Below are 27,414 nucleotides of genomic sequence, written 5' to 3' on the forward strand. Positions count from 1 at the left end.
GAGATGTCTACCACAGAACATGCCATATTTGGTCATATTTTTATTTTATTTAGCGTATGGACTTTCACAGTACGATAAATATACAAATACAATAATATATACATATATATTAAATATATTATTTAAACACTAAAGATGACAGAATGAATGACACTAAATATTAATGTCCAATTTACATAGCCATTCAATTGCTTCTGGGGAACATTCCGCAAAGTCCTGGAGGTTTCCACGGTAGGCACGATTCAAGCAGTCTGAAACACAATGGCTTATGGTATGTCTAGATTGTCCGCAATCGCACTGTGGACTTTCTGCACGACCCCACCTGAACAGCGAATCAGCACATTTACCATATCCGGTACGTATACGATTAAGCCTTGCCCAAGTGGACCGGGGCAGATTTGATCCGATGAAACCCTGAGTTGGGGTGGATATCTTAATATAGTCCGATTCTACTGTTGGCATCCATCTTGTTGTCCATTGCCTATGTATATCATAGGAATTACCAATTTTTCGGGCAGATCGGGCGTATTGGAGGATTTCTAGATCTCAGTCGCTGGTGCTCTTTTGAGATGTCTGGGATATCTTGATGTATTGGTAATTGTACGTTGGCTACAATTTTCTGGTACTCTCTCACTAATGCTGCTGTACGGCGTAGATCTGGTGAAGCAATATTGCTCAGAGTAGGCAGCCATCTCACTGGCGTTGGTTTTATTGTTCCAGTGATTATTCTCATGGTTTGGTTAAGTTGGACATCGATTTTGCTTGTATGTGCACTATTTAGCCATACTGGTTATTATTTAACCTTTATACAGCAGATATATCTGAAACAAAATCAAGAAAATTTGCTTATGCTGACGACCTGGCCATTGGCTTCCAAGATAATAGTAAAGAAGCAGGAGAACGAGCTCTAAACGAGGACTTAACTACACTAAGTGACTATTTTAAGAACTGGCGCTTACGTCCTAACACAAGCAAAACTGAAACCTGTCTCTTTCACCTGTCGAATCAACTTGCGGGCGATACTCTCAATGTAACTCTAAATGATACAGCTATCAAACATAACAACAACCCCAAATATCTAGGCGTCACACTTGATAGAACACTCACCTTCAAAAGTCATCTTACAAACACAGCCGGTAAACTAAGAACAAGAAATAACTTAATATCAAAACTTGCCGGAACAACTTGGGGTGCTTCTGCAGATACTCTTCGGACCTCTGCTCTAGCTTTGGTTTTTTCAGTGGCAGAATATTGTGCACCAGTATGGTCATATTTTTATGCACAGGTTCTAGCAGTTGTCGTTAGTAGTGTTGCAGCGTTATAATAGGTGACTTTGATCACAATTGATAGCAACAATGCAGAGTTTTTTCTTGACCAACTCAAATAGATGGAGATACATATGACTCCTTTGATCCTACCATTGCAACGGATTTCTAGCCTGTAGAGGTTCACCAAGGTACTTATCAACCTTCGGTAAGGGCTTCCCCGTTCCAATTAATTTATGAGTGTCATGAATTGACCGATCAACGTGTCGTTATCACACAGTTCGTTTCGTAAACACTAGACAGCGTCATTCATAGGGTCACAGAACGTGATTGTATCAATGACGGGTCTTCGAAAGGATTCGATCTTTGTGAAAGGATCGTTCGTGACCTTCTCATCACTTACACTAGCCCACATCTTTTGCCGAATATTCGGCGCTTCGGCCAAGAGCGTAGTCGAATATTCGGTATTCGGCCAAAGCATTATTGGTGGCATATCTGTTTTCATTATGTTAGTGAAGCTGTGGTATGCTCATGATATTCATTAATTATCGTGTTACAAAGATCTTTAAAGTAATCATGAAAATCTGTAGTTTATTAATTTTTCCCAAGCTAATTTCTAGCAGATCAGTAATTTTTTTTATTATCGCACAACTTTAAAACTATATATTTATGTCAACATTTTATATCTGTTTTTGTCTCTTAAAAAAATAATTACGTAAACAATTAGATAACACAGACTGTGCGAGGTCGCCTATCAAGCTGTAAACAGAATATCACTAAAAATATCCTACTTGGATGTTTTAATGTTAATTGCATTGTTATGAGTCCCACCTTGGGAAAATTATGGTAGAAAAATCACGAACGTAAAACTTAAGTAACTGTAATTGTATTGTTGTATATAAACACCGTTTTTTAGAAATCTTCTGTACAGGTGTAAATTACATTGTTTCTTTACAAATAAACATATTTTTTGTCTTGTTACAAAACCGGTAAAAAAGTAACGTCATGAAAACAGTAACTAAATGTATATTATATGCATTTATAGGGCAAGTAAACAACATTTGGATTTTAAAAAAGCGTTTTATGGCTGGGTCAATTTAATGAATCGATTTCTGAGTATATTCACCAGTCTGGGAAAAATGATTGATTTCACATAAAAATCTTATACGAATGTTCTAAAAGGTATATGAGGGGTAGCTGATTTGACCTGTGGCATGAATAGTCCACAACTTTTAATTTTCACACTTAAATTTATTAAGTTCTTCAGTTGCTACTAACACAATAGGTCATTTTTCGTTCGCGTGAACATATAGACATACAGTGGTGTCTAAAAGACCTGCATCACCTTACCAAATACATGAAAATAGAAGTTTAATGCATTTACCTTAAATATTTTTTAACTATTTACTATCTACATCAAACAAACACTTTAACACAATATTATAAAATGGAAACACAGCAAAAATTTTGATTAGTAAAAAAATATAGTTCGGAAATTTTTTTTTTATTCGATAGTACAAAAATTAAACTATTTACATCAAGACGATATTGTACACCACATTGAAGTAATTTAAACTAATTTTAATATTTAATTGGCCAGCCCTTGTTTTTAATAACTAGTTTACATCTTTTGGGAATGGAAATACAGTGATACCAAGCGTGGATTAGAAATTCGATTAATTTTGTTTTATTTGTGGATTTTCTTTGGAAATGATGTTTGATATCCTTTGCCACAAATTCTCGATGGGATTGAGGTCCGGGGATTGCGCTGGCCAGTCCATCCTATCAATTTCATTACTCTCCATCCAAGCTTTAACCGATATTGCTCTATGGCAAGTAGCATTATCATCCTGAAAAATAATTTTTTCTTCGCCAAACAGGTCTTTTTTACTACGCAGCATCTTATTCTGTAGTACGTTAATGAATTTGGTAGCATTCATCATCCCAGAGACAACGTGTAGGCGACCAACTCCTTGAGCGGACATGCAACCCCATATCATAACGGTGGTTGGATGTTTAATTGTGGGAAGAACACATTTTGGAGAAAATTCTTCACCAGGAAATCTTCTGACGTAGGAATTTCCAGCATCATTATTAATATTGAAAGTGGATTCATCACTAAACAGTACACTCTGCCACTGCTCTGCTGTCCAGATTCGATGTTCCTTGGCCCATTTCAAACGGTGCAATCTTTGCTTTTCTGAAAGCAGTGGTTTCTTCCATGTCTTACATCCTTTAAGTCCAAAACTAAGCAGTCTTTTTCTCAGCGTGGAAGTGCACACGCTTACACCTCTTGATTCAGACCACAGCTTTGTCAATTGGGTGGAATTAAGGCTTCTGTCTGCCAGACTTGTTCTTCTTAACGCAGCGTCATCCCGAACAGAAGTTTTCTTTGGTCGGCCACTACGCGGTCTGTCGTCGATTTTTCCTTGTTCAGCATACTTCTTAATGACTTTAATTAGTGTAGATTGATTACAGTTTACTGCGGATGCTATTTCGCGACTAGATTTGTCGTTTTTATAGTGAAAAATAATTTTGAAAACGCTTTTCGTCCGATAATTTAGTTTGTTTGGTCTGGGATTACATTTTGACCTTTTTATCAAAAATCAAAGAGCAAATAAATGTGTTAGGGTAACTACAGTGTTTAGTTTAGTATAGTCAAAATATGTGGCAAATTTGTCATTAAGATTCAATTTAATAGTACTTTAACGACTTAATAATCACCTCATAATTTTTTCGGATTATGAGAAATCCCTTCAATCAGATTATTTTAATCTTTTCTGTAGAATTTTGAGCTAGTTATTAAAAAAACATTAGTAAGTATACCGATAATGCTAATTACAAGCACAAACTTAAAATTAATTAGTGAAAATATACAAAAAACTTGTGTTAAACCTCAAAAACTATAAGGTGCTTAGGTGATGCGGGACTTTTTAACACCATTGTATAGAGACATAAAAAATCACCATTGTTTTTAAAAAGGTGAGTGATATCAGAGTCATGACCGAAACAAACTGCGATTCCGATCACTTTCTAGTTAAAAGTAAAATTATAGTTCTCTACGTCATTATACGTCAGCTCTATTTGAACTACATCAGCTATCTTACAGTATTTTTCGAGCTATAACGAATAATGAACCATAACATCAACACTTGAAAATCAGCAAGTTCATAAATTTTATTTTATTTTCTTGTCCAGTAACGACTTTTTTACTAAAATTAACCGCAAAAATTTCACCAAAAATTATGCTCAATTTGATAGTTGATTTTCTAGTGTACGGATTCCGCTAATTTTTTTTTATTATTTTAGACTTTTACTTTGGTATTTACACTGTTGGGCAAAGGTTTACTCAAACTTTTCTTTTGGGTTTATACCGGGTGGAAGAAAAAAAATGTTTTTCTTATGTTAAGTTTATGATACTCTGTAGGGACGAAAAGGTACGAAGCTGGGTTTAAATCGACACCATGTTGTAGTCTCTTCTTTTGCGAAGTCATTTCTTTAAAATCAAAGAAAATAGACGGTTTTATTCTTTAATATGTGTTTTAACTGTGTAAATTAACAACAAAAAATAACAACAGTTAACAAAGCTTTAAAAACAGAAGGAACATAACGTAAACTAATATCGCGTGTTTCCCACTGTACTTCTAATCATAGGTCTGATCGACGCTTAACCCTTAACTTGGCAACGTATGTTATAAAGTTATAATATACAGTTTAATTTGACAATCAATAGTATTTGAAACCCAGTTCTTGGCACTGTATAGTTGAGTATACACTACCGTATGTAGCCGACTGGAAATCGGTCCGAAAATTCTTAAGCCCGCCACTCATGTTCCAACGCCGCAGTACGATTTTGTCGAATGCTACAAAATTTAACGTAATTTGATCGTGTATTTGCACCATTCGACCAAATTTGACGTCAGACAAACAAGTCAGTCTGCAGCAGTACGACAGAGTTAGTTGGGTCGTAAATTTTATCGTGTATATTGTGACGACAAAATCGTACGACTGCAAAAAAAAAACATTTGCTGGTAAATTTCCAAAATGGCTTATAGCTAGAAGTTTTAGAGATTTCTTTGACAATAATGATTCAATGTATTGGAAAATAAAACAGAAATCAGATGATAATAAAACCGCTAGAAAAAAGCTGTGAATATTTTGGTTATTAAATTTCAAGAAGTGAAAGCAGATCCTAATAAAGAGTTGGTAAAAAAGAAAATGAATAATTTTCGAACGAACATGTTACAAAAAGGAATTAAAATTATTTGGCTATAATCGCAATTCTTTTATTAAATGTACGTGACAGTATGTATGTCTTTTCAGCAACCAATCTTTGCACCACCACCTACGTTTCTTGTATTTTTTTCGTTTATACAAAGAGAAAGAGCCGCTAAAAGTATATCGTTATCTGACATGTTTTGATTTGAAAGTAAAACTCGTCTGCAAAATCGGTACGTGTGTGTTCCACGTACGTACAGTCCATCTAATTTACAAACCGTTGCACGTCATTATCTACGTCAGAGATCGAAGTTGACATAGTTGCCAAAGTATAAAGAAATCCTGAATCCATTTTAAATCAAATAGGTCACATAATTATTATTATACTCTTTACAACGACTATTTAAATGTTTACGTGACATTTTTGAAATAAAACACACTAATTTTGTTCTAAAAAGAACAGATTTTATTAAATAGGTAAAAATATAAAACAAGAGGTATTCACTTTAACATTTAAAATAATAAAGTACAAAAAGTGTCAACACCGCAACTGTCAAATAAGTGTTACCAATTTATGCCAAAAATTCACCTTCGTTCGATTACAGTTACAGTGTGTTCCGAACAAATGTTCTTCATAAAAACACTTTATAATGCATTTATACTAATTAAATGAAACATATTGTTGTCTATTTCTTTAAGTTAACATTAATAGAAATCTTTAAATATTAATTCTACGCGTATATAATAAAATATGTCTAGTGGCTGTAATGCCAGTGTACTCGGCAAAGTGATTCTAAAAAAGAACATACCTCCGCCTAAATATTTCGTGTTGGTATCATGTGACGTCACGGGCTACGACGCCAATGACGTGCAACGGTATGTAAATTAGATGAAGTATATGTATAGATACAGTCTCGACAAAATGGCTGAGCAAGCGTGTTGTTCCAACCAACAAGTGGTTATCAGTTTATTGTTTTTTATTATACAGTGCTAATTTTTTGGGAACTTATTTTTGAAGCATTATACTGTTTATATACAAACAAATTTTTGGTGTACTGTAAATATTTTTTCAGCAAATCGAATCAAAACTTTTTTTATTGTATAGTATACACCACCCGATAGGGCTTATTTGACATTCATTTTTTTTCAGACTAAAAAAAGGAGAATTGATAAAACAATGGCTCTTTTGCCTCTAGTTGGTGCTGAAAGCGACCCAGAAAGTAGTAGTGATGACGAACAAGAGGTATTATCTCGTAATTTTTTGAAAGATTTCACAGAAGACGCAGATGATGTTGAAGAAAATATAACTTCTGAAGAAGATATAGAAGAAGCTGTAGAGACATTACCTGTTTCAGTCAGTAAGTAGTCAGTAGTGGCACAATTTTCACCAGTAGTCCAAAAACAAGCAAGTTCTTCAATAAAACGGAAGGGGAAAAAAGATGAACCTTCATTCAACTGGACGACTAATGATTTTGAATATAAGGTAACAGAACAAAGTAACGATTTTACAAAACCCCAAAATATAAAAACACCTTTGCAATATTTTAAAACCTTTTTTAGTCCAGATATTGTTGAATTAATCGTAGAACAATTATAATCTGTATTCGACACAAACATTTCACAAATGTGTAGACACAAGTATAGATGAGATGCACGATTTCTTCGCTATCGAAATTTTAATGGGAATTGTTGATATGCCGGCGTAGACGGACTATTGGTCTCAAGAGACGCAATATCAACTTATTACAAATGTAATGTCACTAAAGACGTATCAACCAATACGACGCAGTCTTCATTTTGTCAACAATTAGGAGTTAAATAATGACAGATATTTCAAAATAAGGCCTATTTTAGTAAGTAATTTTATGTGGGGTCCGGATAATAGAAGAAAATTTGAACAAGGACTAGAAAAAAAAACAAATGATAACATTTAATGACAAGATGTTTATTATTTTGGTACATTCTTAATGATAAAACAAAAGACCTTAAATTAACGCGAAAAATTGCACCGACGGTCTTTAGCTAGTTGTTTGTCTGGTTCTCAAGTCGAACAACAAATTCGAAGTGTATCTTCGAGGTGGGCGTCTGTTTATCGGGAGCGATATTTGTTTTTCAAAAAATTCATTTTTGAGAAAGACGTTTCGCATATATACGTTGAGCCAAACATAGCGGCCGAATTGATTGCAAGTTGTCTGCAACTTTCATATTTTGCTGACACATGTTTGGCCCAAAATTCTTCGGCGGATACCCATTTATAAACGTGTAAGGACAAATCGTCTTGTAGTTCAATAACCTCCATTTGAAGTAATGTTTTTGACAGATTAAACAGCTTAGTAGCCACATCTGTCCATTCTGCCGCTGCATCAACTTCAAATGGTGATTTTAAAATGAAGATAGTTTGCTTACCTGTGCAAAGTCTTGAAATCTTGAAGCAAATTCGTTCCTAAGATCGCCCAGAAATTTTTCGAACACTACAATGTCTTCTTCGGAGTACTCCTTATTTTCATTATATTCAAGAATAGTTGGAAAATGAATGAATTCTTGTTGCCCAATATCTTTTCAAAGATATCCAGCTTACGACGAAAAGCAGACACGCTTTGTATCAGATCATATACTAATTTTCCATTTCCTTGTAACTCTGTGTTAAGCGCATTCAAATATTTTAAAATATCTTTTGGAAAAGCCATAACCAGCATGTTGCGCATGTTTAGTATATACTCAAAATGTGCCCTGGCTCCCTGCGTATCTATATTTTGTAAGAAGGAGATCACATGTTCTTTTATTAGCCAGAAACGTTCAATAACTTGACCTTTACTTAACCAACGAGCATTATTATGTTGTAGTAAGCCAGAATATGCTGATTCACATTCAGAAAGATACTCCTTGAAATGTCGGTGGTGAAGAGCAGACTAAGATCTCATAAAATTAATTAACTTCACTAAACTGTCCATGACTTCTTTAAGTCTAGCACTAAGTTTTCCACAAAGGACTGCTTGGTGTATTATGCACTGATATGTTATTAAATTTGAATTTTTATCTCTGATCCTCTTTATTACACCTTTTTCTTTGCCAATCATTGCTGGGGCCCCATCAGTAGAAAGCGAAATCATTTTATTATAACTGATGTTAGATTTAGAAATTAATACATCAATAACCTTGAATAAATCTTCTCCTCGAGTGTTATCTTTCAGTGGCAATATTACTAGCAAATCTTTCCTAAAAATCTGACACTCAATAACAAGAAATCTTAAAAAAACAGACATTTGTTCATTATCAACAATGTCACATAATTCGTCAACTGCTAGGGCGTAGCAAGGTGCCTTTTGCAAAAGATTAAGAAGAGAGTTTTTAATATCGGCAGCTAAAATTTCGTTCTTCGTGTATTACTTCGCGCTGACAATGAGATGCTTTGAATTGCTTAGGCAACATCTGTTTTTTCTTCAAAAAGTGAGTTAGCTACTGCCAGCATACATTCCTTCACTACCTCAGAATCAGAAAATGGTTTTTGGTGTTTATTAAGTATCCAGCACACACGTAACGCTGCCTCTGTGGATTTACTCAGCAATCGATATTCCGCAGTTCGCTCCGCAGTTCAACCTTTCGCGGTCCGGATTCGGACTGCGGTCCGCCTGTTGCCGACCGTTGGTCTGGATGTTCAGTGGATGAAATGATGGTCTCATATATATATATATATATATATATATATATATATATATATATATATATATATATATATACCCGGTATTTAGGCGGCACACGCCCTTCCGGTAGGGATCTATGGAGGAGTATCACCGAGCCGCAAGCCCTTATCTCTTGCCGTACTGCTCCACCATAGGCCGATCAGATACCAGCATATTCTAGACTAAGCCGCAGATTCATTTTAGAATTTTAAACTGCTGCGTTAGCCTTTTTGTTTTCTGTCACCGAGCTGGGGATCGAACTAACATCTCTCGCAGTGAAGCGAAGGAGAAGCCAGCCGCCCAGCCCGCTTGGCTATCCGATCGACATACAAGGACATGATGGTCTCATACAAGGGAAAAAAGGCAGACTCGAGAAGACAATATGTGAAGAACAAACCAAACAAATGGGGTTTCAAAATGTTTGTTCATTGTGGCGTATCGAGGATAGTGTATGATTTCTTTCCCTATGGAGGAAACGATATCTTTAGAAATCATCGTTTTACAGATGAGGAAAATAACATGGGATTTGGGGCAAAATGTGTTTTAACACTATGTTCAACAATCCAAAATAAACCTTTATTGACGGTTTATTTCGATAATTATTTTACAAGCTTAGAACTTATTACATATCTTCGAAGTGAATTTGGAATACTTTCTTTGGGAACTTTTAGGAAAGACAGATTACGGGGTTGCTCACTTGAATCTAATAAGAAAATGAAAAAAGATGGGAGAGGTTCTTTTGACCAAAGAGTAGACAACGATAGTCGCATTGTCGTTGTAAAGTGGTACGATAACAAGTCCATAACCTTATGTAGCCTCCATATCAATGGCAACCATACAAAGATTCTCCAAAATGGAAAACAGGAAAATCCACATTCCAAGCCCACAGTTAATAAACAACTATAACAGTCATATGAGTGGTGTATATTTGGCAGACATGTTGATTGCCCTGTATAGAATACTCTTCAAAACACATACATGGTATATGGGACTTTTTTCTAAAATTATAGATATATCTATTAATAATGCTTGGGTACTATATAAACGTGATGCAAACATTCTACAAGAAGATAAAAAAACAGTAATTCCTTTGAAACAATTTAGAATTAAACTTGCTAAAAGTCTACTGCAGACTGACAAAATAAAAAGAGGACGTCCCAGCAATGAGCAACCTTCCAAAAAAATTAAAAGCTCAGTAAAGCCTAGACCACAAGATGATATCAGATTAGATCATCTGGATGATTTTCCAGTATACGGTGCAATGGGCAGGTGCAGAAATTGCAAGAAGGGACAAACTGCCCCTTACAAACAAGTGTAATATTAGACCATGTTTAGTGCAACAGGAATTGTTTTATGGATGTTGTTCACATTGATAAATAAATATTTTTGATTAATTTTTGATAGTTCTTATTCATATTCCTTGTTCTTCATAATTTGGTAATGTATGATATGCTATACAAACCTATTTTTCGGTCTATTTGGCGATGTATACTCTGGTATACAATCCAAATTTTTGTCATAAGCCCAAACAGCAAACATACCAATTTTCAAATTTTTAGATTCAAAATTAACCTTTAGCCAAGTTAAGGGTCAAGAGTTATTCGTTTACTAGTTGAGCCGTATGCACAGTGCAACATAAGAGACCAAATTGTTTAATTGAGGCCCTGTGATGTTTTGGGTTGGAATTTCCTTTACAGCAAGAACAGATTTGGTGTTTTTACGTGGAGGCTCTTTTAAGACCGAAATATACATTACAGAAATGTTGTTTATTTTAACACGTTGTTCCTTTTACACCTTATACAGGAAATAATTTCATCTTAATGCATGAATGCGCAAGGCATCACGTATAGCGTGTCGTTACTGAATATTTAAGTAAGGTAAATACTCAGACATTGAACTGCCCCCTCACAGTCCCGACATGAATCCTATTGATCACTTATGGGATATTGTTGGTAGACAATTAACACTTAGTCAACCCCTTCTTGCTTCCCTACAAGGTATAGAAACTATGATTATTAATATCTGAAATTCCAAAGACCAAAATCAAATAGCTCGCTTAATATCCAGCATGCCTAGGCGATGTGAAGTTTTTATTAGGAGTAAAGGGGGAAATAAGCGATATTCGTTTACGTTATGCTTCTTTCTGTTTTTAAAGTTTTGTTAACTGTTAATTTAGTATAGTTTCAGTCAAAACACATGTTAAAAAATAAAACCGTCTATGCCCAAAAGTATAAATACCAAGTAAAAAGCCTAAAATATAAAAAAAATAGCGGAATCTGTTCATGAATGAGCGTAATTTTTGGTAGAGCAAAACTTTTGCGGTTAAGTTTATATGCAACATTGTAAATATACGTCAGATTTGCCAGCTGATCATTCACGTAATACGAATTTTGTAAGAAAATACAAATCATGACGTCTGATGACGAAATTCTAGATTCGCAGATCTAGAGAAATCTGAAAACTGACGATTCTCTTAAAACCCCTGTATTCCATTAAATTGTATTTTTTACCACATCACTATCTTACCTTTATTAACAAGTACGTATAGCTGGCCAGATGATAACATCACAAATAATCAATCGCAAATTAGCTAACTAACGAATTTTCCGTATTTTCCCGAATTAAAACCGTCTCAGGAGAGATTATAGAGAACTGTCGCGCTCGCGACCGGCACTTCGCTTAGTAGATAGAGTAAAACAAACTCCATGTTATGTATGTACTGCCATACTAAAAATAGGCATCTATTTTTAATGGAAAAACGTGCATTTCTCCCGTGCTACTTGCCAAAATTTATATATGTATGTAGATATATAATTACGGAAGCTGCTAATCTGCTGACTGTTCACTTACACTCTCCTATATTTATATAAAGACTTTTTTGCGTAAAAAGACTAGTTAAAAACATTTATTAACAATGCTTAAAAGGTATTTGTATATAACTCAAAGCAAATAATTTACATAATATCGTAAGCAACTTGAAAAATAATTTTGGCAAATGAAATGATACGGGATATGCATGATATGCTTGAATTGTCAGCAGCACTAGATATGGCTATTTCTATCACATCTTTCACAAGGAAACAAGTTTTGCAAATTATTTTCTGATCGGAGGTACTATGGGATAAGATCATCAGCATGAAAACAAAGAAAAAAATATATAATACCATGACAATACCTCACTTATGGGTGTGAAAATTGGACAATAAATAAGAAAACCAAAAACAAAATAAGAGCAACAGACATGGAATTCCTAAGGAGAAGCTGCAGAGTAACAAGAAGAGATAGAATAAATAACATGGAGATTAAGAGGAGAATGGGAATGAACTCCGACATAATAGACTACATCGAACAGAAGAGGTTAACCTGGTACGGACATGTCAGAAGAGCAGACCAAAATCGGTGGATAAATAGAATAACAGAGTGGAGCCCGATAGGAAGAAGAAAGAGAGGCAGACCCCGAAGATCTTTCAGAGATGAGGTTGACGAAGCAATGAGTAGAAGAAACCTACAGGAAGGGGACTGGCTAAACAGGAAAAATTGGAGAAAACGGTTGAGTGAAGGAATACAGTGAAAACTGTGGAAATCCTTGTATATATATATATATATATATATATATATATATATATATATATATATATATATATATAGGAAATATGAAATAATTACAGCAAGGTTCTATACAAGTTAACCTTTCAGTAGACGCAGCTTGTCTATGAGACCGGTGGGAGTCAATGACGGTCAATTCTAAAGCCAATCTGAAGCTTTAGAGTTTCTCCGGCTCTGTACGTTCTTTTGATCGGTAACATTTATCGACTGTGTATTATTGCAGTGTTGATGCTCGAACTGTAAGTTTGTAATTTGTAAAAGAGGTGCAGTGGACCGTGTGCGCCTAGAGAAGTAATAGAATTTTGTGAAAGAGCAAAAAAGATTGTTAGTACTTTTTAAAGAAGTTTCGACGGGTGATGAGTATGATAATGAAGAGGAATCGGGAGAAGATCATGTAGAAGAAAACTTGGAGGGAAGCGAAATATTGTTCTGCAGCTTCCGGGTTCAAAACAATGTGTCAGACAGAAAACCGATATTTTAGATATTTGGAACAATCTATTTGATATTGATATGTTGCAAATAATTGTTGATGGGACCAATACAACAATAAATAGAAGCAGAAAAAAAAAGGTTCAGTCGCGATAGAGATATATACCCAACAAACATTGATGAAATTAATGCCCTTTTAGGGCTCTTATATCTCGCAGGTGTAAGAAAGGCAAGTCACCTTAATATAACAGACTTGTGGAGAACGGACGGCCTGGTATAGAGGTTTTCCAACTGCCAATGAACATCACAAGATTCAGAAATTACATGCGAAGGTACATGCGAACTGATGATATCAATACAAGGCATGATAGAGTTAGTTTGGATAAATTAGCGCAAATAAGAGATCTTATTACCAAGTGGAACGAAAATTAGAAAAAATGTTTCTCTCATTCGCAATACGTTACCGTGGACGAAAAGTTGGAGGCTTTTAGAGGACGGTGCTCGTTCCGCCAGTACATACCAAGCAAACCCAATAGATACGGTATAAAAATATTTGTACTGTTTGATGCGAAGTTATCACGTTGGCAAAAACCAAGTGGGTGGTCCATACTACCTAGACACTAGTACCATGGCAGTGGCGGAACGGGCCTGTCAACATCTCTACGGATCTAAGAGAAATGTTACCACCGACAATTGGTACCAAGCGTTGATCTTGGTATAAGCTTGAAGGAAAATTGTTTAACTCTCTTGGGAACAATAAAAATAAAAGAAGAGAAATTCCTGCATATTTCTCTAACAATCAAGGACGACCTATTGGCTCTAGTACTTTTGGGGCTGGTTTAAGAGGAACACTAGTGTCATATAACCAAAAGAAAAACAAAAATATTCTGTTATATTCCACTATGCACCATGGGGACGACGTTGATCCTGTAACTGGAAAACCGGAAATCATATTAGCATATAACAGCACAAAAAGCGGTGTTAATACCGTAGATAAATTATACGCACAAACAATATGATGTGGCACGTTTTAGTAGAAGATGGCTTATGGTTGTTTTGTACAACCTTTTAAATGTTAGAGCAATAAATTCCTTTGTTATTTACAAGTGTAACATTCCAAATTCCACAAAGACCCGACGAGAAGTTTTGACAAATTTAGCATTTAACCTTATGTACAACCACCAGAATCGAAGCCAAAATGTCTATTTACCCAAGACAATAAGAATTCTACTAAAGGAGATCTGTCATTTGGATGAAGATGTCGTGCCAGTTCAAAGAACTCCGGGAGCAATTGGGAGGTGTGGTGACTGTGGATGATAAAAGAATCAAAAAACGAAGTATTTTTGTTCGCCTTATAAAAAGTATCATTGTTTGGAACATGTAAATCCAATTTGCAATGACTGTAACAATATTCCGGCTTAATTTTATTATGTTTTTTGCCATCTCTTATATTTTTTATGATAAGTCTAAGGTGGCCGCACACAGAAAGAGCAAAACTGTTTTAGTCAAAAACGTTTTTGACTAAACGAGTCTGATGCTGATGTTTCCATATAAATGAAATGAGCTGACGCACACTGATTAGTCGTGTGTCTAAAGCATGTTTAGGCTCATTTAGTTTTAGTCAGTCTGTTTGATGTTGATTACCGGATCGTCGTTTTGTGTCGAAACATTTCAATGTACGCAGGCGCAACGTGTTTTTGGAATTCCCTTCTTGAAACCGCTCGATTAGTCAACAAGAAGCACATGTGGAAACAGCGATATTTTGCTTGTTTATATTGTATGTATCATGGAAGTGGACGCAGAAAAATTAATTGTACTGATTGAGGCCAGATTCTTTTCTCATTTATAGGATGCACCCAAAATTGTCTTTTATTTTGCGTTTTTTCGTCCTGTAAGAGGAACCACTGCCAGAAAACTAGTGCAATTTCGTCGTTATCTGTCGACATCTTTAATAAAACTGATTGCAGTATGGTTTGTGCAAACATTTTGTTTCTCTTGAAAACAAATTGTTTCTTGTGGAAACAAAAACGTTTTCTAAAACAGTTTTGCTCTTTCTGTGTGCGGCCACCCTGAGTGAACTAATGTTTTATTTTTGTTTAAGGTAGTTCTTGAAGACTGATATGTTCTAATTTTAAATTAATTGTAATTTGTTCAGTAAAAAAGAGAATAAATCCAAACTATTACAAAAATTGTGGACTATTTTTTGTGCTACGTAAATAAACATTTTAAATAAACAAAATATGTCAATAATAATAAATAATGTTAAAAAAAACTACAAACAATAGATTATTTTATTGAAATTTAAACAGAATGAATCCAGAGGACATTTTTATGGCCGGTATAGTAGACTGTGTGCGACTATTGAAAACAATTGCACAAAATTAAACTGCGTCTACTGAAAAGTTAATCACTACCATATTAACAACTGGACTAATAGTAAAATTTGATGGATATCAATTAAGGGAACAAAATGGTTCCAGAAAGAAAAGGTAGCCCCGTTAGGATAGGCAAAATGCCCTCACTCCCAGAACTAATTTTTTTCATTTTTTACATTCTAAGCGATTAAAAACTAAGGCTCAGAGCAATTTTAGTAAGCCAGCCGCCTCCCTCCACTCCTATCCCCAAAAACGTAATTTGGTGGAATGCAATAATTCGCTTTTTTAAGGGTCTTGGGGATTTCTTCATTTTATAGACTTCAAAATAGATTAATTCAAGGTGTTTTAATAGGTTATATATATATATATATATATATATATATATATATATATATATATATATATATATATATTCTAAATTAAAAAAGGCCTTTAGGACATTCAAAAATTGAGCAAAACACGTTTAAATCCCCAAAGAAACAATGTTTTTCACGGTTTTGGCGTGGTTAAACAAATTTTTTGACATCGGCACAACCTGAATTAATGTTCCCATATGTTTACTTTTTATGTAATTAAAAAATAAGACTCGTGCAATTTGTTGATTTTTAGAGACCTGTAGGTTGAGTGTACGTAACTTAAAAACGAATTTTTTTTTCTTGAAAAAGCGTATACATAGCGGATACACATAGAACGTAAAAAATGAAAAAAATTGAATTCTGGGAGTAATGGCATTCTGCCTGTCTTACTACTGATAATTTGCTGACAATGACAATTTTACTAAAAAGGCCCAATAAAGATCCTATACGTCTATTTATAACGTTCATTAATTTCGAAAATGCATTCGATCGTGTCGAACACGCTGCCATAATAAATGTTTTACTAAATGACCGAATTGTATGAAGTCCTCAAAGTTTGCTAGTTTAACATTCTGACAATCGTGCCTGAACTTAAGACAATTAAGGGCCAATTTGTCTATAGAAAAATCTATAGAATACAAGAGACCCCAAGTTCTAACGTTTGTAGACTTACATAAAGCGTTTGATACTATCGAACTACCCGCACTTCCAAAGGCTGTCCCACACTGAAAGAGTGTCGAATTGATCATACGGACAGCAACATTATAGGAAAATATATCATCATCATCATGTGCAGCTTTATCAACCGTTTCCAATTACGTTGCAGCCTCCCTTATTTCAATGTTATTCTATGTTCTTCTTATTATTATTCGACGATGTCTTAGTTATTCGTTGTTCTTATAATTTGCGCTCATTTGCGCCCATATTTTTCAATCCTGTGCTATTCGAGACCACGTTGTTCCTGTTAATTTTCTTATATCATAATCCCATCTGAGATTCGGGCGCCTCTTTGGTCTCTTAGCGTTCCTGGGGTACCACATAGTTGTTCTAGTGGACCATCTGTTGTTTGTTCTTCTTGCTATATGTCCTGCCCATTGCCATTTCAGGGATTTATTCTGTGGATTACATCAGTCACCTGGGTTTGCCTCCGTATCCATTCAATTCTTTTACGATCCCTCTTTGTTATCCCTAGCATACATCTTTCCATTGCTCTTTGAGTTACTTGGAGTTTCGACGTTATTTCTCTCTTTAATATCCAAGTTTCACATCCATATGTCAAGACGGGTAATATGCATTGATCAAATACTCTCTTCTTGAGGTATAGGTAGGAAAATATATATATATATATATATATATATATATAGCAATGATACAACTATACATCTGCACCGTCCTACCAATAAGATGCATAAACACTCGAAAAAAAAAAACAAGTGTTAACGAGTGGTATAAGCGTTTCCAAGATGGCCGTGAAGACGTTGAAGATGATGAACGCCCCAGCACATCAAGGAACGATGAAAACGTAAAAAAAGTGACAGAAATTGTTATGAACGTCCGCCGAATCGCAATCAGAGAAGTCGCTGATGAAGTTGGCATAACAATTGGCTCATGCCAAACGTTTTGGGTATGAAACGCATTTAAGCAAAATTTGTTCCAAAATTGTTGAATTTTGAACAAAAACAGCGGAAAATGGAAGTTGCTCAGGAGTCACTAAATGTCGTAAACGACCACCCATATTTACTCGAAAGTATTATAACAGGTGATGAAACATGGGTTTATGGGTATGACGTCGAAAATAAGGTTCAATCATCCCAGAGGAGGAATTCGGGTTCGCCAAGAAAAAAATGCTCGACAAGTGCGGTCGAACGTAAAGGTTATGCTCAATTTTAATGGAATAGTGCACCATGAATTTTTGCCACGAGGTCAAACGGTCAATAATAAGTACTACCTACAAGTTCAACGCCGTTTACATGAAGCAATCCGAAAAAAAAACCGGATTGGTAGAAAAACAACTCATAGCTTTTGCATCACGATAATGCACCAGCTCACATTTCATTGCTTGTTCTTGAATTTTTGGCCAAAAACAATACTGTAATGATGCCCCAGCCTCCATATTCGCCAGACATGACTCCGTGTGACTTTTTCCTATTTCCCAAAATAAAGAAAACTTTAGAGGGCCATATTTTCACAAGCGTAGACGACATTAAAAGCGCATCGCTGATAGAACTAAAGGCTATATCAAAGATCGGGTTTGAGAAGTGTTTCAAGGATTGACAGAAGCGTTAGCATAAGTGCATAATATCTAATGGGGACTACTTTGAAGGAGACAACATTAATGTAGACGAATAAACAAATATTTAAAAAAAATGAAAATTTCGGGTATTTTTTTTGAACTCACCTGGTATAAGTTCATTTTCAATATTGTTTATTTGTAAGATGATCATTTTATACAAATTAGCGTTATATACGAATAAATATATTATAAAAGGAAAAACAGGAAATGGTCTTGGATAAGTCTACATGGGAAAACCAAAAATAACTACTAGATAATGGCTGACGTTAAATCCACGGTAACCACCGTATCAGTAATCGAGACATATAACTTAAAGGGAGTGACAAAAAATTGTCAAGTAATTAAGTTACATATTTCAAAAGGGGTAACTAAATAACAATTATAAACTTCTACCAGAAAACGATTTTTAAAACCAATTTGCCAATATGAGAATAATTGATGGATTCGACCGTTACTTGATGGAAATTCATTTTATGTAACAATAAAACACTGAAAACTTTATTTTCAAAAATTTCCACAAAATTAGTTATAAAAACTGATCACTACAGCTGTTTCGGCAAAGTGCCTTTCTCAAGTGATCTATTTTTGGTATGCGTTTACACTTTATAGTCTTAGTATATTCGCATAGCATTAGTATTTCCACCACTAGAGAAAAACCCAGTATCTTCTGCTCGATTACATATACAGGCAAAATATCAACAAAAATAGCCAAACACATAAAAAAAGCAATAACACCAGCTTTCAGAACTAAGAACAACTTGGGCAAATATATTAAAAACAACAAGAGCCAAAATAAAAAAGCACTTACACAGTGGTGTATACAAACTTAAATGCGGCGACTGCCCAAAAACTTACATCGGTCAAACTGGTAGAAATTTTAATAAAGGAATAGCAGAACATCAAAGGGCTTTCAATAATAGAAAAACAGATTCTACATACGCACTTCACCTTCTAGATCATAATCATTCTATTAATGACGAATTTCAAATACTTCACATTCAAAATAAAGGCCTTAAGCTATCTTTGTTAGAATGTATGGAAATTAACAAATTAAAAATCACAGATATAATTCTGAATGACCAACTTAAGACAAACAGTTCTCCCCTCCTCAACCTATTTCATTAAAGACTATAAAGTGTAAACGCATACCAAAAATTGATCACTTGAGAAAGGCACTCTACCGAAACAGCTGTACTGATAAGTTTTTATAATAAATTTTGTGGAAATTTTTGAAAACATTTCAGTGTTTTATTGTTACATAATATGAGAATACTTTAATATTAGTATATACTTTTTTAATTTTGAAATACACGGTACATTCTCTTAAAGTTGAATAAGCTGATAATCAATTTTCAGCTCACTTCATTTAAGTAGATATTTATAGCTCAACCGACTTATCCTAAACAGATTAAAAACAGAAATAAATCCACAAAATTGGATTCCATTTAATCAGTTTTGGATTTCGACAATACCATTGAAGAGTATCTTTTATGACGTATAAATATTATGAATCATCTATTTGAAAATCAACAATACTGTGTACAGTTTCCTTTTTAGTCATCAGCAAGGCTGTTAAAAATATGGCGCCCCGGTTTAGTTTACAAGAAATCTTTTAGTCGTCTACGTCAACCTACTAAATTCATATTCGCAGAAAGATGCATTTTTACGATATAATGTTTATTTTTTCAACTAGTATTGCACTGGACCTGCAAGTGAAGTAGTTTGAATAGGTTAGTTAATAAAATACGATAGGCAGTTATATGAGGAAAAAAGTGCATAGGAAGAGAAAGGGGGCTGTGAGGTATGGTTCATTTCCCCATAATTTTTCTTTCAATTATTCTAAGTTTATCTTCATCCTTTTTCGCAAGACACATTACTTCCGCTTCGTATGTTATCACCGGTTCAGTTACCCGCGTAAACCCCAGCAAACCTGAGCAACCTTAACGGAGATTGGGTAACCAACCCCAGTGGAAGATAGGGTCAGGGCCGACGAGGGAGGGAGAAATGGTCCCTGAAAAAAGTGGAGCTTAAAGAAAATGCAAAAGACATCCATAGGGAAGTTCAAAATATATAAAACCATCATACGACCAACAGCAACATATGGCGCAGAAACATGGATCATGACACAAAAAAACAATCAACCATATTAATACTTTTGAAAGAAAGTTATTGAGAAGATTATTGGGGCCCATCTACAAGAATGGTATGTGAATTAGAAAGCGAGTTTAGTGATTATGAGGACTACAACGACAAAGATTTTTCTCCATAGAGTGACCATAACTCTGATTCTGAGATGGAAGATCATGGGAACAATGCTCATTAAATCAGGGGAAAAACAAAAGAAAGTCAGGCTATAGGTGACGAAGAAGAGGAGCCAAAAACAACAAATGGGAAGTTTTATTTTGGTAAAAATCTATAAAAGTGGTTTGCTGTTCTGGCCAATCCAGATTTGAATATTAGAACAAAAAAACACAATCTGGTAAAAGTTTTTCCGGAGTCGAAAGACCTGCAAAATGTAGTGATGTCTCTAATCCCTTAAAAATATAGAGCCATTTTGGAATATTTTTTTCTTCCTTTTTTTATTATTATTAACATCTTGTTTATTGTGTACCATAAATGTTAACTTAAACACGGCATAGATTTGTCTTTACAATTTATTTTTAAATGTGCTGTCAACGATGAATGAAGGGTCATTAAACAGCACCAAAAAAAAACACTCCTTTCAAACGTAAACGACTAAAACTAACGTTCATATTGATTATTCATAATGACACGAGAGAAGGTACGATTTTTAATTGACTTACCTTATAATTACTACTTTGCATCCATGGAATTATTCCGTCTACAAACAGACCAATATCTTGACAGTCAATAGGATTCGACGGCTCAGCCAAAAAAGTTAGAAGATCGGTACCTACTTGCTGTCGAAATTTTGTGTCTGGTTTTGACAAATGGGCATAAAACCCATCCATGTCCTTTGGACGAGTGTACGCCATGGTTGGCTAAACTGAAACAAAAAGCGTTTTTAATTTATTTAAAAATATAAATATATTTAAAAAACATGTATGGAAAACTGAAAACTATTGATTTTAATATTTTCATTAAATTTATGTTTTCATTAAATTTATATGTTTCCAGATGACAGCAGTGTGTAAAATATTGTTTAACACTTTGACTGCACATGGCTCTCATGTGAGCCGCATCGTTCCTTTGTCAGATGCGCATGGCTCGCTGGTGAGCCATAAGCTCGTTCAAAATAAACACGTTAGTATTTCAACAGCATTAGAGGTACGTGTTTGTGAATCTGTGAGCGTGTTGTTTGAACATAACCTACCTAAAACTATTGGCCGTTTTAAGTTTTTCTTTTTTTTTAACTACTAAGATGTTAAGATTCCGTCCATCTTTTTTAAAACTAGATGGACGGAATACGGACTAGATCTTAATATTAAGATAACTAAATTCATGGTTGTCAGCCGTGAAAATTTAGATCCCGGGGCACTAATGACAGGTAGCGAAGAGATCCAGAGAGTCGACAGATTCACTTACCTCGGAACTACCCTCAACTCACAATGGGACTACGCTCAAGAGATTAGATCCAGAACTGAAATGGCACGGTCTACATTTATCAAGTTGAGATCGTTGCTGTGGTGCAGTGATCTCAGTTTGGGAACCAAGATGCGGATAGTGAGGTGCTACATTCTTCCAGTGTTACTATATGGAGTTGAAGCCTGGACACTGACGCAAGCCATAAAAAAACGGATTGAAGCCTTCGAGATGTGGATCTACAGGAGGATACTAAAAATATCGTATGTAGACCATGTCACCAACGTTGAAGTCTTACAGCGCATGACAAAAGAAAAAGAAGTGCTTAATTTAGTGAAACAACGTAAGCTTGAGTACCTCGGTCACGTGATGCGGAACAGAGAAAAATATCGAATTCTTCAACTCGTTATGCAGGGTAAAGTATTTGGCAGCAGAGGACCGGGACGCCGTCGTATCTCGTGGTTGAAAAACCTCCGACAATGGTTTGGGATGACCTCCGCGGAGCTGTTTCGCAGAGCAGTCAACAAAACCATGATAGCCTTGATGATCGCCAACATCGGGACCGGATAAGACAATGAAGAAGAAGAAGGTCCATCAAAACCAAAAAAACGTAAAATACCTTTAACAGAAGAAGAACTTTTAAACATACTGCAGAATTCCGAAGATGATGATTAAATTTCAGATTTTGATATAAGTGGTCGGGACTGCGGTTGGGGTGAATCGAATTCGGAAGAATAGGTGCAATTAACCCAATTAAACCTATCGATTTTATTAGATTTATTGTTGATGATGAACTAGTAAATTTCTTTGTTGAGGAAACTAATCATTATATTGAAGAGCTTTTTTGTTCAGAAGGAATTATTGAGAAGTCGAGAGTTACACGATGGAAACCTGTTACATTCGAAGAAATGTTGACTTTCTCAACACTAGTGTTGTACACAGGAACAATAAAGTTAAATAGATTACAAGATTACTGGAAACGTCACGAAATTTAATCCGCTACTATGTAACCACAGAAATATCACGCAGGGCAAAATTAAGGGCAAAAGAAGTGTGGGAAGAAGAAAAATATCGTGGCTTCGTAATCTACGTGAATGGTTCGGGTGTAGTTCGATTGAACTTTTTAGGCGCGCTGCTAACAAAGTCGCAGTGGCCATGATGATTTCCAATCTCCGCTAGGAGTGGCACGAGAAGAAGAAGAAGACTATGTAACCACAATATTTCCTTCAATCTCCGCTACAGGATGGTTAAATGGTATGTATGGTCCATATTGTTATACGGCATGGAAACATGGACGTTACGAGTACTTTCCATTAATAAGTTGGAGGTCTTCGAAATGTGGACGCTGCGAAGAATGTTCCGCATACCATGGACAGATAGAGTGAAAAACGAGGAAGTCTTAAGAAAGGCAAATACTGAAGAGAACTACTCCATTTGATCAAGGTACGAAAAATTGGATACCTCGGCCATATTCTGAGAGGAAAAAATACGCAATCCCTCAACTAATCATCCAGGGAAAGATTGAAGGCAAGAGTGGAGTAGGTCGCAAACAAATGTCGTGGCTACGGAACATAAAGAACTGGACAGGCATAAATAACACTGGCGATCTTTTGCATGCCGCAAAAGACAGACGTTTGGCCTTAAGATAATTCGCCAACGCACTATAGGTGCACAGAGATAGCATAGTACATAGTGAGATAGGTGTTATCCGGTTATCCTGTATGTTTCATTCAAGACAATGTCAACTTATTTTGTGAGGGCTGATGTATTTCAGACTGGGCAGGCGTGTTGACAAACACATTGCCTGTGCAAGATTACACACAGGGTTAGTCGGAACAATGGAACGAACCAACGTTGTGTTTTTAAATATAAAGAGTTTGTATAAGAGTTAACAGGTCTAAATTTAACAATTTTCAGAATATCTGCACTTTTATTAAAACATGCACTATAAGAAGAAGAAGGAAAGGTCACAATTTGTTTAATATAAAATGCTTCGCTGGGCACATGAGTCGTGACAGATTTCTACTAATCATGAGATGTCTACATTTTACCAATAATGACCAATAAAATTCTACAGATCGTCTGATAAAAATTAAACCAATCATCAATTTTTTCAACAGAAAGATAGGAGCCATTTATTATCCCGGAAAAAAATTGTCTCTGGATGAGTCAATGGTACTATGGCGTAGACGTCTGATTTTTCGCCAGTACATCAAAAATAAACGCCATAAATATGGAATAAAGTTATACATATTAACTAAACCAAATGGTTTAATTTTAAAAACTTTGGCATGTACTGGAGCAGCCGACAATATGGGAGAGAAAGGTCATACAAGTAAAGTGGTTCATTATCTTTTGGAGGACTAGCTAGATTCTGGACATAGTGTCTACATGGATAACTCTTATAATTCATATGAGTTAGCTCACTATTTAACCACACGAAGTACACACTGCACTGGCACCCTCAATGTCAAACGAAAAGAAAATCCTAGATGAGTAATAGCACAAAAATTAAAAAAAGGCGAAACAGTTGCGGTCTACTGTAATAGAATATTGATAGGAAAATGGAAAGACGAAAGGGACGTTTTGGATATATCCAACGAATTTGGAAACAACATGATTGAATATATAGACAAAAGACAACAAACGAAGAGCAAACCTGCTTCCATATTTCATTACAATAAGCATATGGGAGGAGTTGGCCGACAAGATCAACTGAGTTCCTACTACCCCTGTGACAGAAAGACGTTGAGGTGGTAACAAAATTAGGAATACATTTCCTTCAACTAATGCTATTAAATGCACATTTTGTTATACAATGAGTACTCATATTATTATTACTAAAATATTATAAATAAAATTTCTACATTAAGTCATGCCGGCAAAACACAAAGAAAACGTTGTAGGCAATGTTAAAAAAATAACTTACGAAAACAAACCGTACGATATAATATCATTCTGAAAACTGTCCGGAAAAACCTGGACTTTGTGTTGGCAAGTGCTTTACTGATTTTCATGCTTAGAGTCAAGTTTTTTATTTTTTTGTTATGCAATTGTTATAATTTAAGGAAACGGTACACGAAGAAGAATCAGACGAAGTAGATGAAGTAGACATCGAAATTTCAAAGGAACCAACATTAGAGGAATTTGAGGAAGTAATACAGAGAAGCAAAAATGGAAAAGCCCCTGGTAAAGATGGAATTAATATGGAACTAACAAAATACGGAGGAAGGGAGCTGAGAGGAAAAATACTGGCAATATTGAAAAATATATGGAAAGAAGAGAAAATGCCAGGGGACTGGGAGGTAGGGCAGATCATAGAAAAGACAGGCTATTCATTTGATGCACCGGTCTGAAGAGGACCTACCGCATGAATAGTTCGATTGAGGGGTGGACATAAGTTGGTAGGCAGGGAGCTATAGGTGCATCTGTGAGCATGACTCCTCTGGAAGGACTGCGTGCAGATAAACCCTTCCACCCTGAATCAAATACACGTCAAGACATCCTTCACGGGACACGGCCTGGTACGGTCAAAAGTAACAAGATCGCTTAAGAAGTTTTAATCTTTTATAAACCGAGCACAGATATTTGCGTGCTTCTAGTCCACATCCAGACATTTGGGGATCCATTTTGCAGAAATTTTTCTTATGGCCATGGTGAACTATATGATGGATGCATTTATCGTAAACAAAACCTGTTAGTAACGGCCAAGTTAATAAACTAGATAGCACTTATAGATAGAAGAATGGTAAGAAAATCCTCAGTATCTACCTAAAACATTTAACAAATTTGCGGAAACTTTATCGGCAGTAGTTCCTTCTCCATATCGTATTAATTAAGTCGTATCCCAGCCAACATTTGTTTCATCTATTCCAAATTGGTAGTATTGCATTTAAGTACCGAAAAAAAAACCAATCTTTAAAATCAGTATATACAGGGTGAGTCATGAGGAACTTTACATACTTCTACCATATGTAGAGTCCCTCAGGGAGCATATCATGTGGCCACTAAAAAATGTCAACTCCTCTTCTTTATAAATTAACAGGGTGATTTGTGTAATTGACCATTTATTTCATTTTACTGTAGTGTTTATACGGCTTATTTGATTTTTTTAATTTTGCATGATACAGTACACTACTATCAAGCATTCGACTGGTATTAGCTAAACTAAAAAATTCCAGGACTGGCTTTGGAAAAATTAATTTAGGGATTCGTATTAAATATTACACCCTGTATAAATTTTTTTTAAAATGCAATAAGTGATTTTCAAACTACATAAATAGCCAATGAAAACGACATATGCGACAATGTTGTCGCACTTTTATTAAATTTTTAGTGAACGATCAAATCTTACCAAAAATAGAACAACCATAATGAAGTATCAAATTATAAGGTATTAATTTAAACAAATGTTATAAATTTCAAACATTTTAATTAAAATGAGTTCCTACAACATAATCTAATACGTAGAAAATTAACATCTTTACTGTCACGTTGTATTATCTCTACGATAGAATTTATTGTTTTTCAATTTTAAATTTTTACTCATAGATCGTATTGGGGCATTATTTTCGATAAATAATAAATTAAATTGATTAAAAAGTCAAACCTCTTGTATGTGTTAGTTTTTGTTGATTGTAAATTATTAAAATTTTATGTCAAATAATAATACATTGCATCAACTGTACTAAATAAAAATAAATCTAAAAAAGTTTAAAATGAAGGTTGGCGTTGACCGTTTGACGTTTCTTGATATTTTATACCCATTGTCATTATTGTCATTATCAATTGTTATTTATGTGTACAAGAATACATATTTCTTCTGTCATATCTACGTTAAGTACATTGTGTTAGTTTTGGTAGAGCTTTTGTTACTTTCGTTCAAAATGCCACATCAGTTTTCGACCACAGAATATGCAGACATAATATTTGTTTATGGATTCTGTAATGGGAATGGTAGGGCTGCTAGTAGAGAATATCGCAGGAGATTTCCTAATCGTCGAACTCCCAGTCATCCAACATTTGGGTCAGTTTTTAATTATTTGGGAGAAAATGGCACTTTTCCTAGTGGAACAACAGAGCGACATGTAGATGAAGCGCAGGAAGATGACATTATGGACGCCGTTACTATGAACCCTACAATAAGCACTAGACAAGTAAGTCGAGAACTCAATGATACTCAATCAAAAGTAAGTAGAGTCTTACAAAAAAATAATCTATACCCATATCACATTCAAATGGTTCAGCGACTACATGCTGGAGATGAGATCGATAGGTTGGAATTTTGTAGATGGATTAACAATAATCGACCAACGCTATACAGGACACTATTTACAGATGAAGCCCAATTTACCAGAGACGGGATAAATAATTCACGAAATTCACATGTGTGGGCAGAAGAAAATCCCCATGCTATTCGAGAACGTCGTTCTCAGTTAAGGTTTTCGGTTAACGTGTGGATTGGTGTCATAAATAACCAATTAGAAGGTCCTCACTTTTTTGATGGTCCTTTAACAGGGCAGGTCTATTTGAACTTTCTACAAAATATTTTGCCGAATTTGCTTGCCAACGCGAACGTTGCTATCCGAGGGATGTATTTTCAGCATGATGGGGCACCCCCACACTTTTTACTGGCAGTGAGACAACATC

The 27,414-nt window shown here is 35.1% G+C and overlaps 1 protein-coding gene across 4 annotated transcripts in view; it reads right to left on the reverse strand.

The window, feature by feature from the left end:
• chb (CLIP-associating protein) overlaps positions 1-27,414 on the reverse strand; it is a 125,825-nt gene that overhangs the window by 88,463 nt on the left and 9,948 nt on the right. For all 4 annotated transcript variants that reach the window (XM_072534455.1, XM_072534453.1, XM_072534454.1 and 1 more), the window contains exon 2: positions 21,027-21,229. In XM_072534455.1, coding sequence (XP_072390556.1) covers positions 21,027-21,218 — 192 coding nt within the window. In that variant the 5' untranslated portion in view covers positions 21,219-21,229. The remainder of the gene's footprint in view (positions 1-21,026; positions 21,230-27,414) is intronic.

Source organism: Diabrotica undecimpunctata, chromosome 6 (genome assembly GCF_040954645.1).
Source record: "Diabrotica undecimpunctata isolate CICGRU chromosome 6, icDiaUnde3, whole genome shotgun sequence".
NCBI classification, from domain to species: Eukaryota; Metazoa; Arthropoda; class Insecta; order Coleoptera; family Chrysomelidae; genus Diabrotica; species Diabrotica undecimpunctata.